The sequence below is a fragment of the Lipophrys pholis genome (assembly GCF_963383615.2).
Source record: "Lipophrys pholis genome assembly, chromosome: 18".
Lineage (NCBI taxonomy): Eukaryota > Metazoa > Chordata > Actinopteri > Blenniiformes > Blenniidae > Lipophrys > Lipophrys pholis.
Window position 1 is genome coordinate 21,556,204 of NC_137646.1, and position 16,626 is coordinate 21,572,829.

The 16,626-nt window shown below is 44.8% G+C and overlaps 1 protein-coding gene across 1 annotated transcript; it reads left to right on the forward strand.

Moving 5' to 3' along the window:
• Positions 1-281: 281 nt before the first annotated feature.
• wrap53 (WD repeat containing, antisense to TP53) lies at positions 282-15,474 on the forward strand. Its single transcript, XM_080486836.1, has 11 exons — positions 282-478; positions 814-1,175; positions 1,551-1,719; positions 3,684-3,779; positions 4,370-4,478; positions 5,045-5,133; positions 7,678-7,901; positions 11,571-11,782; positions 13,256-13,359; positions 13,453-13,596; positions 14,041-15,474. Exons 2-11 carry the CDS (start codon positions 941-943, stop codon positions 14,279-14,281), a joined length of 1,623 nt encoding a protein of 540 aa, XP_080342962.1. The 5' UTR covers positions 282-478; positions 814-940; the 3' UTR covers positions 14,282-15,474.
• Positions 15,475-16,626: the final 1,152 nt, after the last annotated feature.

Here is a 16,626-nt window from a genome sequence, read left to right on the forward strand (position 1 = left end):
AAACGTTTTTCAGGCTACAAATAGTACTTACAACAGGTCAAGCTCTTTAAACTACTTAATTTTAAAAAGTTTTAAACCTTATTTTAGAATGATGAGATTTTAACAGGCTGCTTTCAATAACACACACAGATAATAAATGCTATTTTTAATAGAATATTTTTTAGCTTTCTCACACTTATTCTAAGAAGTTGTTAGTATTTAATTTTTTAAAAAAAATTTTATTTACGTCTTGGTTTTTTGAACACAAGCGGGGAGCTCAGTTCTCGCCGGGAACCGTAACTCTCGCGATACTTGGGAACACATGGCCGCCTTCAGTGTTTACAACTTCTTGTGACGAGCTAGTGAAAAGAAACACAAGAGTCTTGGAGCGAAGCCGCGTCCCCTTTCTTTTTATGGTTATTCCGGCCGTGGTTCAAACCTCGACGCCAACAAAGAGAAACGGACAAACTGCGAGCAGAACCGACGGGCCAAGCTAGAGGTACAGACGTATGTAGCTTCAGAGTGTTAGCATAGGCTAATGCTAATATGAAGAGGTGGTGGAAGGCAAATTAAATCCTTAAAAAAATGAAGGTGTTTTGTGTTTATCTTCCCATGTCGATATGTGTGAAGGCAGCAGTTAATGAGTATATAGAATATAGAATCAGGTAGGGTGAACTCGATATGAATGGCAGTTTGAGTTGGTTGCATGTCACGACTCGCTACAGGTGTTTTCCTACAGTCTGAGTGATGGCAGAGTCTCTCCAGTGGAAACTCTTCTGTGATGCTGCTTTGGTCTGACAAGTCTCTTGACATCAGTCCTCTTTTGTTTTGCAGGCTGGTGGGTGCTGTGATGTCCTCGTACCCCAGCAGACTCAGACACCCACACTGCAGGAGGAAGCACTATCCCAGCAGCACCTACCTCACCCACGTCTGACAGCCAACCCCATCAAACCAAGGAGAGATGTCTGACTCCGCTGGAGGAGGTGAGAGCGGAGGTGTGGTGGGTGCAGTGCAGGACTCGGAGGCAGACAGTGAGCCCCCTCAACCGGCTCCGCCTTCACCCCCTGGTGTCGAAGGTGCAGACGGGGCATCGCCTTCGGCCAAGCGGCCCCGGATGAGCGAGGAGGAAGCGGAGCCGGTTGTGGAGTCGGTTGATGAAGACGTTCCAGCACAGGCTGAAGTCCCATCAGCACAAAGTAAAGTGTTTTTTTTTTTTTTTTTAACACACCTCGTTTCAATAATGACAGGGCTGGTTGTGTTGGTGGAGCAGGCGTCTGTCAGTCAAAAGGTTGCAGGTTCGATTCTCCACTTGTCCACATGTTGAAGACACTGAACCCGCTGTTTGAAGTCCCACTTATCATCTGACCTCACTGAGGTCTTATACACATTTCACGTTCATGGGTAATTCCCGCTGTGCTGAGGTTACGCTGCATTTTATATTTCAAATTTCAATTTCAACTGCGTCTCTTGTATCTACAGCAGAATTGACATTAAAGGTCACTGTGACTTTAACATACGGTCAAGGCCAGCTGTGACATTCTCATTCCAATAAATGTGGTTTCTGTTGTTAGAAGCGGAAGATCAACCAAAACCTGAGGAGTTGACGGTCATCGGAGAAGACGAAGAAGAATGCCACCAGAACGGAGGTCATGGCCATGATGGCGGTGTCGGAGGAGATCCGAAAGCAGAAGAGGAGCACAACGGTAACGGATCTCCGGACAGCCCCGGTGACGGACAGCAGTAAGTGAACGATTTATTTTTAACCTCAGTCCACATAACTGAGAGTAAAAAATATGAGCGGCATAACATGAAGTGACCCAGCAAAGTTCAGTTAAAAATAAAAGGACACTTGGTGCCAAATTTCCAGGATACTTGAAGCAAATGATGTGGTATGAAAAAGAATAAAAGGTCAAAGTAAACAGCACTTAGTCCAGTATCTCTTCAGATATACAGTTAATATTTAGTAGATCACACATCTATTGTTGCACTTAGTCCTGTTTGAGTGAAATTTGTCTATCTTCATGTTGGTTTCTGTCCAATGACATCTTTTTATTTTGCTTAACTTTAGTGCCCCCATGAGGCCAAAGTAGAAGTTGCGTTCTGGTTTAAAGGATTGACACTTTCCAACTTCAACAGACTCACGGCTTTGACTATGATACCGCAGCAACATTACGGCCGTTTCAGTCCAGACATTTAATCAATCATGATAAAGTTCAAAGTAAATAAAATGTTGTCGTTTTAACTTGTCATTGCTGGAATCGATTGTTATTCATGACAGCTGCTTTTAAACTTTTATCAGGGAGTTTGGAAACGTCCACATTTGTTTTCCAGTTTCTTCCAAACCAGTTGAATCAGCATGCACATTATAATTTTAATACATCATATCTCAGACACAATTTATCTTTTCCAAGAAATTCAGGGGAAATTTGCCCAATTTGGAACATTTTGTCTGTAGAGTTGATGTAATGTGACCAACTTCAGTCTTAATTTCTGTAGAGTCAGACTTTGGTATAAATATAATCAACAGTTCATTCTGCTGATGTTGGGGGAGTTTTATAGTGGATTATTTATAGGCCACAGCCTACCCGAGTATTGTTCATTACCACAGCGTACACATCTTCAGATTAATGTCACAAAGCTCAAATCATCTCCGAAATATGTTCTTTATCACGGCAGTGAGTTCATTGACCTCAAAGGCCTTCGGAGTTGTGTTTAGGTGTGGTTAAAGAGGAAATTTACATTGAGGATGTTTGTCAGAATGAAGACGGATCTGATGGTAAAAGAGGATCCAGCCTGCTACTAGCAACCTTTACCTCATGTGAGTGCTTTTTTAATAAACCTGTGTATTATAGTGTGTCCTGAACAAACGGGTACAAACACAGGTTTTTAGAAATATGATATATTGCAATACTTCTAAGAAAAATTATCTTACAACTTTTTAAGTCTTTAAAAAAAAAAACTAAAAAGCCCATCATTTCCATTTGGGGCAGTAGAGAGTCGTATTATTATTAGCTAATGAGGTATTAATATACCAGCCATTTATCCAAGAGCATAAACCTGCGAGACAAGAAGAGTTTAATATCCAAGTGACCGAATGTGAAAACATCAAACGATCCATCAGAAAGTTACACATTGTTGTTGTGAGTTATTGCCAAATATCAATTTTCAGTATCCAAGCATATACATATACTCCATGTTATGTCTCTGAGGTGGGGGTGTGTATGGACTGCTCCGGGTGTCAGTGAGTTTTAAGTTAGAGCTGAAATACTTCCTGTTGAGGATAGTGTGCTTTCTCTTCACGTTCTGCGGCAGTTTCATAACCCACTGAAAAAGTCAACTTGAGAGTTACTTTAGGTCTGCATGGCTGCTGTATTTTAAAGCCGTTCAGTCATTAAAACGTCTACTCTTTCAGTGTGTAATGTTCAGTGTCACGAGGCTCCTCCACTTGGTGTTTGAGTGGGATCAGCAGTCACTAATTACATGTTTGACACCATCAGTCATCACGAGAGCAAAAAGCGAGGAATGACTCGGAAGTGCAAATTGATCAAATTAACCTGTGAATGTGATTAACTGCGACTGTGTAGTGACACTGAGGTTTACTCAGTTACCCAGCTATCAAACATTTGATTTTCAGTGTGAGGAATGAGCTCGTCGTTGCATTACTTGTCATCCTGTTTTTAATTCGGCTTTCTTTCTTTGCACAGCCTCGGGTTGGATTTTACCCAGAATCCCCAGGTGCTGACTGGATCCTGGGCGGAGTACTCCAACCTCCCCGAGAATTACCTCAAAGGCTGCAAATGGTAATCTCTTTTAGCATCAGCAGCACTTTGAAGGAGCTTAGCGTGCCGCTTTTGCATTGTTTGGCTGAATTTTATTCAACGTTCACACATAAATATCTCGAGAAATGAAACGGATCCACTCAGGGGTTGAGGCTTCCTGCTTTGTGCAGCCGAAACTCTTATGAAGTTGAAATAGAAGACGAATGAATGAATATTTTATTTGATTGTTTTTGCTGCCATGCACCTCATCATCCAAGCTTTCTGTTCCTCCACAGTGTCCTGCTAGTGTTCTTTCTTTCTTTCTTTCTTGCCAGGTCAGCAGTTTCATGAACAGGCTTTTAGATGACTGCAATGACTCCCATGTTTAGATTTTGTACCCACTATCAGATTGGATATCAAGGACAGTCTTTTGTTCCCTGTGATCATCCGGTTTAGGTTACAGGATACTCCCCAGGATGTTTATCTTTCTCACTGAGGTCAGAGAGGAAAAACAAGCATCACCACTACTTTAGGTGTAGTTGTCTCGTCGTAGCGCTGAGGACTAAATTGCTTTTTGCACTGAAGCAATAAACGTAATGTTATTAAGAGTGTGCTCTCTCCTCCTCACACAGGGCCCCCGATGGTTCTTGTATCCTGACCAACAGTGCGGACAATGTCCTCCGGGTGTACAACCTCCCCCCAGAGATTTACAGCTACAACTGGGACCTGCTCCCTGAGATGGTGAGCACGCAGACATGCGGCCGTCTCGGCTTCTCCTGGACAGTTAAAGTGTCCGACGTCGTTCATAGAAGAGTCTCAAACCCCGTTATAAAAGGGAAATATGTTCATCGACGCCCCCCCCCCCCCCCCCCCGTTGCTCTATAAGCCGTATTTCTGAGATGAGATTGTCGTTTCCACATGTTTGTTGTGCTTGAGAAAAAGAAGACTTATCCTTTCTGATAAAATAGATGTTGGGTCTTTTGTGTTCTGGGAAATCTTAAGTGGTTGAGCCAATCCCCTAATTGTATTACCAGCTGGTTGATTGGGATCACTGAGCAAAAATAATTGAAATATAATCCATTTCCTTCCACTACGCAGATCTGGCAGCCTTTGTGATAAGGCTCGAAAATTGGGCGTTGATTGCTCTGCTTCTCTCATGGCTTTTGATGGTGGATTTCACTCCAAATAGTATCAGAATGAGGGCTGGTGTTTCCCTGATGGTCATTTGACCCACATTTCTTAACCGCACATGTTTCAGCACTTGTATTCCTGACTCGTCTCCTTCTTCTCTTGTAATCCCGTGGCAGAGTCCAGTGCTGCGGATGGCTGAAGGAGACACCATCTATGACTACTGCTGGTACCCCAAGATGAACTCCATGGAGCCCGACACGTGCTTGTGAGTCCAACAAGACCTTTACAAAGGCTTTGTTTACGCGACGGTTCAAGTGAAAACACATTGTTTTATGCCACTGTTGTTATTGTCCGTCTTCTCACGCGTCTGCAGAAGAACTATTTACTACAGTTGTGATACGCAGCAGCAGCGTCTTCAAAAAGTTGCGTTTTCCTCCGTTTCCACTTAGGCTCTGTCCATGTTGACGGCAGAGACAACGTTTGCAGAGCTAATCGGTGCTCGTTCGCTGTGAAAAATAAACCAGCGGAGCTGAACAGACTCCAGCAACAAAGTGGGGAATCTGCTCGTGTACGTCTGCATATTAACCAAGTTATGGAGAGCTGCGCTCTTTTAAATTTTTACTCAGTAACGGGAAGGAGTAACATTGGAAACAATAAAGCAAAATGAAATACTTTGTTCAAGATACACTTGAGTACAAGTGAAATTACCAATTTCAAAAACTACTTTCTTCCTAACTACTCAATTACAGTGACATGAGTGAATTTAATTCGTTACTTTGACCTCTGATAAACGGATGTCGTTTTCAAAACGTTGCCATGTGAACGTCAAAGTTTCTCGAAACCAAAAACTTTCCCTTGGAATGTTTTTCTGTAATCGAGACCTTATTCTCTAAAGCAGTTTGAAACGAACGTGATCATGAGCATGTGAGGGAGTCACTGTTGATCCTCTTATGAACTTGCAAGGCTGAAACCTTTAATGTGCAGAAATGTGAAAAAAAATTCCCGTGGGGTCTACTTTCTTCTGGTTAGTGGTTCGATGTGCGTTCGTATTGTGAGTGAGGATTTCCCAATGGGCTGTCCGAACGTGGGAGACGCCGTCGTGAGCTTGCGACTCACTCTTTGATCCCTGCGGTTTGCACTTGTCACGGGAGGCGGTTACCAGTGTGGCGAGGAGCAGTAAAAGCTTTCTGATGTGTCTCGTTATGAGTGAAGAGTTGGCCGTCTGCCTCGCTCGCAATCCGCTCGGCTGTTCAAGGCCCACGCTGCACTTCGCTATGATTCAGCCCACTGACGGCACTCCCAGACGACACCTGCAGGGCCCCGCCATTCCTTAACTTGCCACTTCTCTTTTTATCTTTTTTTCTCGACGTGCCATCGTGCGCTCAGGCGGGCGTTTAAAATGTGGTAATTATGACCTCACCGGTGTGTTGAGGCATGCACTGTGAAGCGGCGCCAGCTAGCTTCGGCAACTCGCGGCCTTGACCGTGGAGAAAGCGGATCGTCTGCGGTTAGAGAGGCGGGGGCCCGCGCTAACGAGCCGAGGTCAAGTTGCCAACAGTTTTAGGGGCGAGGGCCCCTCCCTCCTCCCCTCATCCCCCAGTCGCAGCACCCGCCCTCGGACAGCTCTCTCTGATCGAGACCCAGCGCTGGCACGGCTCCACGCTAACACCAAACAGCCTCCGCTGAGCGAGGGGAGGAGGGGGGGGGGGGCTCAGGAGAGCTAGACATCAGGAGATGAGAGTTGTGCAAACAACAAATGCTTCGTGCCGACAGTGAAGCACTTGAGAGAGCCGGTACGAATGAGCCAAAGCTGCGTAAAAGCCTGCCTGTCAGGAGGATGAGGTTGCCGGCCGGGAGCTGACAGCAGATCCTGTTGATCTCGGTCAGATTGCTCCCACCCATCGTGGACGCGGCTCAGGTGGCGGCACGTCGAGCGGGTTTTTAAGCGCGCTAAGGAGGCCAGATGAAAGAGTGCGGTTGCGGTTATTAAGAGAATTGACAGCGAACCTGCTCTGCCCTCTCTCCTGCCGTCTCCTCTCTCGCCGTCATTTTGTCTCTCCGCTCTCCGTCTGCCAAAAGCCGCGTGTTGTTGACGCCCCTCCTGCAGAGAGGGAATAAGGGCCCCTGTTATGGCTCGGTTAAGTTGCACTGAGTTCTAGGCATCGCTCCAAGCTAGCAGCAGTCTAGCATTATAATTGGGCATTTCCCTGCTCTGGAATAAAGCCGCGACTCAGAAGGGCCATAACAGAACACGGCAGCAGCGGTAGGGGCTAATTTCCTTTGTCTAATTGAGCCGCAGTGATGTTTCAGCATTTGTTCAGCGCCCAATAATTAGAGTTAAAAAGGCATGGCTCAGTGTTTGGCCCCGATTTGAATCAATAAGACTCTGCCGCGGCTCTTGTCTCTAAAATGAGGCGTAGCACAGTGTTGACGTGTTTATCCACTCAGGTGGATGCGCAAGGAAATGAAAGTATGAGTGTTTTCAGCCTCGCACAATAGACATTTCAGCAGAGTGTTGGCAGCTGCTTTTATTTGAATTAATTCGGTGCTCTTCATTTGCCGCTAAAGTATGTTTTTACGACTTTCCCCGGCGTTAATTGACTGATAATAACTTCTCACTAAGTCGCTTCACAGCACACTGGCTGTAGCCTCACGTGTTAGAACTCTAAAATAACTTTTCTTAATTGCGAGCTGGAACCAAACCCCTGTGGGAACAATTAAGAGTGACTCCCAGCACTTGTTAACCCTTTCCTGCCGTCTCTCACTTCTTTCTTCGTTTGTCTTACTAACTTCTCCTCCTCCCCCGCAGTCTCGCCAGCAGCAGCCGTGACAACCCCGTCCACGTGTGGGACGCGTTCTACGGAGAGGTGCGAGCCAGTTTCCGACCCTACAACCACCTAGACGAGCTGACGGCCGCGCATTCCCTCTGCTTCTCGCCGGACGGAGCGCAGCTCTACTGCGGCTTTGACAAAACGGTCCGGGTCTTCCACACCGAGCGTCCCGGGAGAGACTGCGAGGAGCGGCCCACCGTAGGTCAGTGAGCACCCACACGCGCCGCCTCACGCTGAATTCAGAATAAAGTGGCGGTGACTCACGTGTGCTTCACCTTCACATGTTTTTATCATCAGACAATACATCATGCATGAAAAATCACACGATAAAAGTCAAGCCCATCCACCACGAGGACATGTTAAAAAAAACAAACCCTGAAATATAAAGGACTGACTGTATGTCTACAATGTTTATCAACATGCATGTTTTTCAGATTTTTTTACACATTAATCTGGAGCAATTTCCTATCTTTATATCCGTTTTGAATGTGCTGAAAACTAGAGCTGCAACTGACCATGATTTGATCTAATCTATTAATCTGTTGATTGTTTTTACCTTTAATCAATTAATGTTTTTGTTTTTTACTTTTTGTTTACCCAGGCATTAAGAACATATTTTAAAGAAGAGAATTGTGCATTTTACAGAATTTTATTGAGATAATTTCTTTTAAGCACAGCTCAAAACTAACACGGAGATTAATGAGCAATAATTGGACACAGACATAAACTGCTGTCTCAACGTTGATTCCAAATTGTCTAATTGATGCTTTATTAGTCTGAATGAAGAACAAGCCGCATTGACATTTACCGATTAAGGTTTTAGTATTTCACTCAAATTTTGATACTTTTGTTTGTCAGTTTTTAAAAGTAATCCTGGTTTTAAAAACTTGTTAACTTTTGACTGCCGTTTCTGATCATAACGTGGAATTAATTTCATTTTGAAACAAATATATTGTTCAACTCTGGGAGGCAAAAGTTACTCTACAATATTTATTTTGTTCCGTTACTTGATGGGGAAACGGTGAAAGCAAATCATACTATTACATTTTAGTGTGAATGTAAAGCTACAGTGCCACCTTTAGAGTGGCACCGTTTTGACTTCAGTTAATGGCAAATAAACGCTGCTGTACCTGGAAAATCTGAAACTAGGCTCTTTGTTGCGACTGTAATGTTTCCATTGTTAATCCAACTGGACGGCAGCCAGCGGACGTCATCGCTTCACAATCCGTTGTAATGGTGCCACCTGGATTAAAAAAAATGTAGAAACATAGAGGATTTATTAGAAGTAATAAATCTCCTTTAAGTGGGAGCTGGATTATAACATGTGTTAAGCTTATGAGTATATATGGTTTGGTTCTTTGTAATGAAAATATTTTAACGTGCCGTTAAACACACGCCCAAGACTTTCTGTTAATAGCAACCTGTTTTCACCCCGAGATTACAGGAGATGGGAATTTAAACATGATACAGCTGTAACAAAATAATGTTAAACTTTTTTTCAGAATGTCTTGATTCTCTAAACCAAATGATTGCAACCAAAAATGACCACAATGTCAACATGAAGATGATTTTTATTTAGTGAAATGTCCCAAAAGGGGTCTCCTATTAGTTCTTTTTATAAAAAAGGTAGCTTTCAAACCGATATCTCAGCTCAGGTGCCAGTGTTGTGTTGTGTCCGTTCATTGGGCCAATTTGGAGCCTCACGCAGGCTGGTTTTGGCCCACAGGCTTTATGTTCGACACTCCTGGTTTAAAGAGTATAAAGACATTATTGCAGCTCTTTTATTTCACTTCGACCTAACGAGAAAACAAAGTTCCACATGTTGTGGGTGACCCGTTTGTAGCACTGATTTCATGCTGCTTTGTCATTTAGAAAACATGTTTTATTAAATTCTGGCCTTTTGCGTTGTTGTTGAGTAGGAGTAATAACAGATTGGTTGTGCGAGATATCAATTTAAAGTATCACGGTATATAATTTCTATTTCTAAATAATAGTGTTCTTCTCTTCTTTTAATCAGGCTCAACTTGTCTCTGTATTTTTCATCTGCAGTTAACAAAAATCCAGCATTGTGGAAGCCAATATTTCTGTTGACGTTTGTTGAAATATGGTTGAAATAGGTTGAAATAATTGAGGGGGAATTTGATCCACTGTCAACACGATCTAGTGCAATAGCGCTCCATGTGATTGGCACAGTGCATTGGAACTGAATGTGTTTTAATGTAAACTCAGCAGGAGTTACAGCGAAACCAGCTGTGCTCCATGTTGTCCGAGGCAGTGCTGCCATTGTAAGGATTCCCAAACACGGGAGCATTTTTACTGTAATCAAACTGCCCCAGAGTTGAATTGGAAGTGATCAAAAGATCTCCCAATAAGACAAAGCATCCAGCCGTCTATCCACAATGTCGCATGGTGCTGGAGCCGATCCTGACTGTTTTTGTGCAGCTACTGCACACGCTCCGTAGATGGACAATAACAACACTGGCGGCCAGGGTGTCATGGCTGGCAGTCCATATTCTCGGGATTTAGTAGCTTTATAGCATTAACTTGGTCGTCTGTCCATATGAACGAGCTCTCCGTTGTTGATATTTATAGCATATTGTTCCCTGCATCCATGTGCGTGTAGTTTCATTACAAAAAAACGGCACCCACTAGTGGCCCAACGTGAAAACATAGAACAATGCTATTGAAATGCAAAAGTTGTCTGAAACAAAAAGGGCATAAACAATACATTCTCAATAATAATTATCCTCATAATTGTCATTACTTAATGTAAGGAATATGAAGTCATGCAAAATATGTAATGCTATGTAAAAGTAAGGATCGCTTTCAAAACTCCCTGTTGTTCAAGGACACTCCAGACGGTTGGATTAAAGAATAATTTCCAGCTCGAAATGCTCTCACGTTGACAGACGATGAGTAAACAGGACGTCGCGAGAAGCATAATGTGAATCCGTTGTTTTGTTGGGGGTTTTTTTTGTTTTTTTTTCTTCCTTCCCCTTCCAGCGAGTTGCTGTCTGACAGCTGGCTGTCACGTCTCACAGACTCCAGCGTCCTTGAACATACCAGCAAGGAGAGTCTTTATTATGTACTTGTGACAAGAAAATAAAGAGACGCCAGTGTTTACTGTGATGAATTCCTTATCTCTGTCACTTATTTCAAACGGCTTCAGTTCAGGGGAAGGCTTTTTGTTTTTTGTTTTTTTTCTTAGTTTATGCACTGAAGCGAAGTGAACTTCTGTCTGTTTTGTAATTAATGAGCTCTGCTCTGAAAATATGATCAAATCGAGTTTTATTTTTCAAGTGAAAGGCCAGCTTTCCACATCTGCCATGATTGTGATGTTATTATTTGTTGAATAATGTGACACAGTATACAGGAGGAAGGGCTCCTTCTCAGGTAGGAACAAAGTCAGGTAACAAATAGATAAAGTAGGGACTTTATTTATTTAACGGGAAAGTCTCGGCCTGCTCTGTTGGATCGCTGCTGACTGTGGTTTCCAGAGCGTTCGGCTCAATGTGATAACCAATAACTTGAAATTAGAAAGAAATGTCTGGTCATCCTTGAAAATAGGATATGTTATACATGTGAGGCCGGCTGCCAAACCCTTTTCGCCACATCCTGAGTGCCAGAGAGACTTTTCTAAAGCGCGAGGAGGAGGATGAGTTAGAAAGAAGTGACCCATAAAAAGAAACGGATGATCCGAGCGCGAGGCGGGACTGGTGTCGTTGAGAAACAAGCTCCTCTTAGAGATGCAGTCGGGGAAATGTGGGAGCTGCCAGAAAAAGTCAAGCTCGCGGTACAAATGGATGGAAATGAACTCTTAAAAGGCTGGAAGCTCTGCCAAACGCTGCTCTCTTGTCCCCCCACTTTGCAGTGAAAAAGCAAGGCCAGAGTGGCATCATCTCCTGCTTTGGCTTCAGCCCTTGCCAGTCTGTTTACGCCTGCGGCTCCTACTCCCGCTGCGCCGGCCTCTACTCCTGCCAAGACGGCACCCTGCTGGCTCTGCTGCCGACCCGCCACCACGGGGGCCTCACCCATCTGCTCTTCTCCCCCGACGGCAACTACCTGTACACGGGCGGACGGAAGGTGAGCACACACGGCGGCACGCGGAGAGGAGGCCCGAAGGTAACGGCGCCGGTCGCGAGCATGCGCGCTTGTCAGCGGGGATGCGAGTTAAGCAGGTTGCAAATGTCTCTCTTCAGTCGCGTCGCGAAAACTGATTTACACAGGCATTAGCGAGGTTTTGCGCAAGAGCTTTATGGGGGTAGCATGAGTCAGCATTCGATGAATCTGATTAGTCTTTGAAGCTTTGCCAGAGAAGTCAAAGGCTAAAAGGATTCACCGTGTCACCAGCGGAGGCCGCGCAGATTTCCTTTCCGCAGGAGCTTGAACCTGCAGCTGCATGAGCAGTATGAATTAAAGTAGGATCGGCCTCCAGCGTCTGCGCCCCTTCTCAAGATTTTGGCAACATGCTCGTGAATTCTGGCAACCTTGTGACGTACAAAAGCTGAGAACCAGCAGCCGTTAAATGATTTAATGTCCTCACTTCAATCCTGTTACCTTCCTGCTTAGATGAAAGATTGACTGGGCAAGTCGACGCGTTAACACTATCGGGTAAGACCCGAGAGGGTTTTAACGAAAATAATCCTCAACCAGACAGAACATCTGGAGAAATTGTGTTTTGGTTTTTTTCATCTGCAGTGTGACGGCGGAAGGAAAGCCGCAAAGAGCTGCTTGAATGGCCTTCACCAGTGTGCGGTGACCCAGACCCACGGCTCTGACAGGTTTAGGCTTTGTTTACGCAGCAACGCTTTCAAGTGAAAATGGAAAACTTTTCTAATGTTTTCCGTGTCCCTTCACACGACAGTGATACTCGGAACCACTGAAAACGCAACTTTTTGAAAAGGCTCCCTCTACATGCAACTTTTACACGCAGCATAGCTGTAGTAAATAGTTCTTCTGCACACATGTGCTAGTAGATGGACAATAATATCAGTGGCGGCCTTCAGAGAAAACAAAACAGGATATGTTTTCACTTGAAACGGGGACCTGAAGCTTTATTAACTGCTCCAGTGTGAAATGTGGATTTATTAAACTTGGATACGACTCGATTAAGTCAAGTCAAGTATATCGTCATCCTGTATGTCATCCACATCTGCTGCCAGTCCTTTCAGGAAATAAACAAAGCCAATAGAGGATTGAGCCGTTTTTCTAGTGTGGAAGCAGAGAGACAATGTGGATTTTCACCAACATTCTCCTCCTTTGGAGAAACTGCAAACAGCGCCGGCGTCTGTTTGATCGGCATTTCCTGCTGCGTTTGTGCTCGTCGCAGCGGTCTCATTATGTGGTGCAGTGATGCGACCTCGTTGAATTTTCACCGCAGAAGATGATCTCCGGTTGTGTTTGGTCACACAATCGTGATTGGTCGAGATTGCTCAAGAGGAAGTGAGTGAAATCTGGTTGCGCCCTCTTGAAAACAAACTGACCAGCATCGCCGCAACATCGATTCACAGCATCAAGACTTTTGAGAAACGGTTCTCCCTCTGAACGTGTGTGCAGGATCCTGAAATCCTGTGCTGGGACCTCAGAGAACCAGGGAGAGTCGTGTTTTCTCTGAAGAGGAACGTGGACACAAACCAGCGCATCTACTTCGACCTGGACCAGTAAGTGAACTGAACCAATTCCAGCTGCTCCGTGTGTGAGCTGCTGCTCTGAAGTGTGTGTTTATGTGTTTTTGTTTGTGTGTGTGTGCGCAGGTCGGGCAGGTACCTGCTGAGCGGAGACACGGAGGGAGTGGTGTCGGTGTGGGACACGCACACAGCCTCTCCTGATGGAGACGAAGAGCTGCTGCAGCCTCAGCTCAGGTTCCAGGCATACGGGGATTGCACCAACGGCATCAGGTAGGAACCAAGGAAGGAATCGAACCGGGGGGATCCTGTGAGGAACGAGCTCCTAACTACTACACCACAGTTTGTCAAATATAATTGCTGCTAATTCGCATGATTCTAAAGAGTGTTTGAGATAACTTTACTTTTAATTGGGTTGAATCTATTTCTAGGTACAATATGTAGGGCTAAATAGTGAAATCATCACTCTGTTCTCAGTCCAGCTCTTAGCTTCAGCAGTTACCTGCTTTTATGCGTCGTGCTCTCATCTTCTGTCGAGGCCAGCTGCTCCTCTTCTCACTGTGATGAAGATTATTCAACGTTGCACAACACAGTGAATCAGGCATTAAGAGAGTTAGAAAGTATCTATGCATCGTTGCTTTTAGGTAAAATGAGTTTTGTGGACATCTTCATGCTGTCACCATTTAAACTCCACCCTCTTCCTCCTCTTCCTCGCAGTATTCACCCCTTCATGCCTCTGCTGGCGACATCCAGTGGCCAGCGGCAGTTCCCCTGGCCCGGCGACAGCGAGGGCGACTCGGCCTCCGACACCGAAGGAGGCGGAGCCGTGATGTCACAGCGGGAGACCCGGCAGGACAACGCACTGAGTCTGTGGTGGGCGGGGCCGCTCGGTCCCACCCCCGAGGGAAGCCAGGAGCAGGAGACGACGGCGGCGACGGCAGCGGTGATGGAGGCCTGATGCTGCAGCTCATAGCTCCACCTGCTTTCTCAGAGTGTTTGGTGGGTTCTTATGTGTGTGTGTGTGTGGGTGTGTGTGTGAAGCTCATTGGGTTGGGGTTTCCGACGTGGAAAACAGTGACTGACTCATTGGTTGATTTGATTGATGATTTTGTGAAACACATAGATGCCCGCCATGACTTTTATTAGTTTGAACCGATCGATGCCAGCATAGTTTTTTAAGAAGGCAGAATTTTGGGTTTATATTTGTACCATTTTTACTTGAATCGACTCTTTTCCCCTTTGAAGACGGTTTTCACAGTTTTGTTTAAGCTGTGTGTCGATTAGATGAGTTTCTTAGTTTTATCTAAAAGTTTTTCTTTCAGGTTTCAGCCAACGTGATATATATCATAAAATCGTTAGTTAATCCACATCAGGGGATGAATCTGGATGATGTGACTGAAGCAGCTCAGTGTCTTTCCACCGATGTGATCTGTATCCGTGGGTGTGTTTGTTTACGTGTGTAACACCGAGGTCTCCTTCCTCACTATATAGTCCCAGTAAGTGCCATTCGTCCTCAAGCTTTTTGCTTTTTTTTTTTTTTTTTTTTTTTTTGTAAACCGAGTGGATCTCCTGTTTCTTAACATTTCTTTCTTTTTTTTTTGAAAAGAAAAATGCAGGAAGTGTGTGTATGCCCACAAATGTATATTTTTGTAAAGCCGTAATGACGATTCACATTTTTTTGAATGTGCCCCCCCCCCCCCCCCCCCCCCTTCAGCAGCAAGTGTGATCACTGTAACCTCACAACAGTCTGTAGACATTCTAAATGCGCGGCAGAGAAGCGAGCGTCTCTTACTTTTTCTACAGATCACATTTGTACTCGTGCGAGTGGTGACGTCAACGCCGCACAAAACACACGTTAAAGCTGCAGTGAAGTGCTTTGGTTGCCATCAGTGGGGGGTGTGCTTCGCAGTTCGTTGCAGGATGTTCGGCGCGGTCCAACCAAAGCCTCGTACCCTCAGACACGGACAGCACTGAGCGTCGTGGATGTCGGATTCGTTGCCAATAATCTTTGCAATATTTTGTAGCTCTGACACAGACGTGTGCGCCACCGGGAGTCAGGATGACAGCGAAGTCTCTAGATAGATGGCTCTGTCTGCAACAGGTGGTTTTGTTCATGCTGGAGGGGATTAAAAGCATATCTCTTAACAAATCCACCGTCTCATTCGTTTTTTTTTTTTTCCCCTGTCTCGTGTCGAAGGCCGTTTCCGAGTTGGATGCCCCGTAATAGATCCCGGCTGAAAGCAAGATGGTGTTCCTCTCGAGTTGAGAGGCGGCTCTTTAGAAGCTAAAGGGACTATTGGCTTTCACTTATGAGATGTAAACTATTCATAGCTTTTACCTTACCCCCCCACCCCTCACCCCCCTCCCCACACACGCACACACACTCATGGATTTGATTGTCTGCCACCACGGGGTGCGCGCAGAGCCAAGAGCCAAGTTGGAGAGCCGTGCTGTTGTGTGGAGCCGGTTGCCTAGCGACCGTCTCCGCCTTGGGAGAGGAAAGTAGGTAGAAAGACGACAGGATGGAAAATTGGGGGCACGAATAGAGGAGGAGGTGGAGAGAAGAAGAAGGAAGAAAAAAAAAAGAAAAGGCAAACAAGTATGATAAAATATTCGGTGATTGCATCGTGTTTTGTCTGATGGTCCGGAGTCAAACTGACCGGTCGAGGAGTGCGTGAGGTGATGAATCATACATCAGTCCTTTGCACCTCCGGACGACCTGCTGGGAGCCGTCGGGGACGGAACAGTGAATATCACACAGAGGTGCTCCAGGTTGAATCAAGTCAATCTACGACCACTTCCTCGGGCTTTATGCTCTTTCCCCGAGATCTTCTGCACACGCGCCGCTCTATTATCTTTAATAGAGCTTTATGGAATCATGTCTAGTCCCTTTGATTCAGCAATCACCTGAAGATACATCTCCCAATATTCACTACCAGCTTTGATTGATCAAATCTGTTGCACCAATGACTGAAATGAGTACATTTGAAAGCGTGTCACCAGACTGAGCATATTATTATGTGCCAGAAGGATTTTGTTTTGTAGATTAACGTGGATGATCAGCCTCATTCATTTTGCTTAAGCAAAGGGGATTTTGCCAATCGTTTATGAACTTAAATCTAATATATTATGCTCATATTTTCATTGTTGTCGTAAATTATACACTATATGCTCCTCTCTCTATAACCAATGACAAATCTAGTTAAGCTTCTCAGTTAGGGTTTATTGCACATAAAATAAGCGTTTTGACAATCAACAGGAAACAAATTAATGCCTCCATCCATTGTATCAGAAATCCAAATA

Bases quoted from the DNA above. Each gene is read 5' to 3' on its own strand.
- wrap53 (XM_080486836.1), top strand. From the start codon at position 941: ATGTCTGACTCCGCTGGAGGAGGTGAGAGCGGAGGTGTGGTGGGTGCA. The intron at 1,176-1,550 runs GTAAAGTGTTTT...TTCTGTTGTTAG, and splicing joins TGAAGTCCCATCAGCACAAA to AAGCGGAAGATCAACCAAAA. The intron at 4,479-5,044 runs GTGAGCACGCAG...ATCCCGTGGCAG, and splicing joins GGGACCTGCTCCCTGAGATG to AGTCCAGTGCTGCGGATGGC.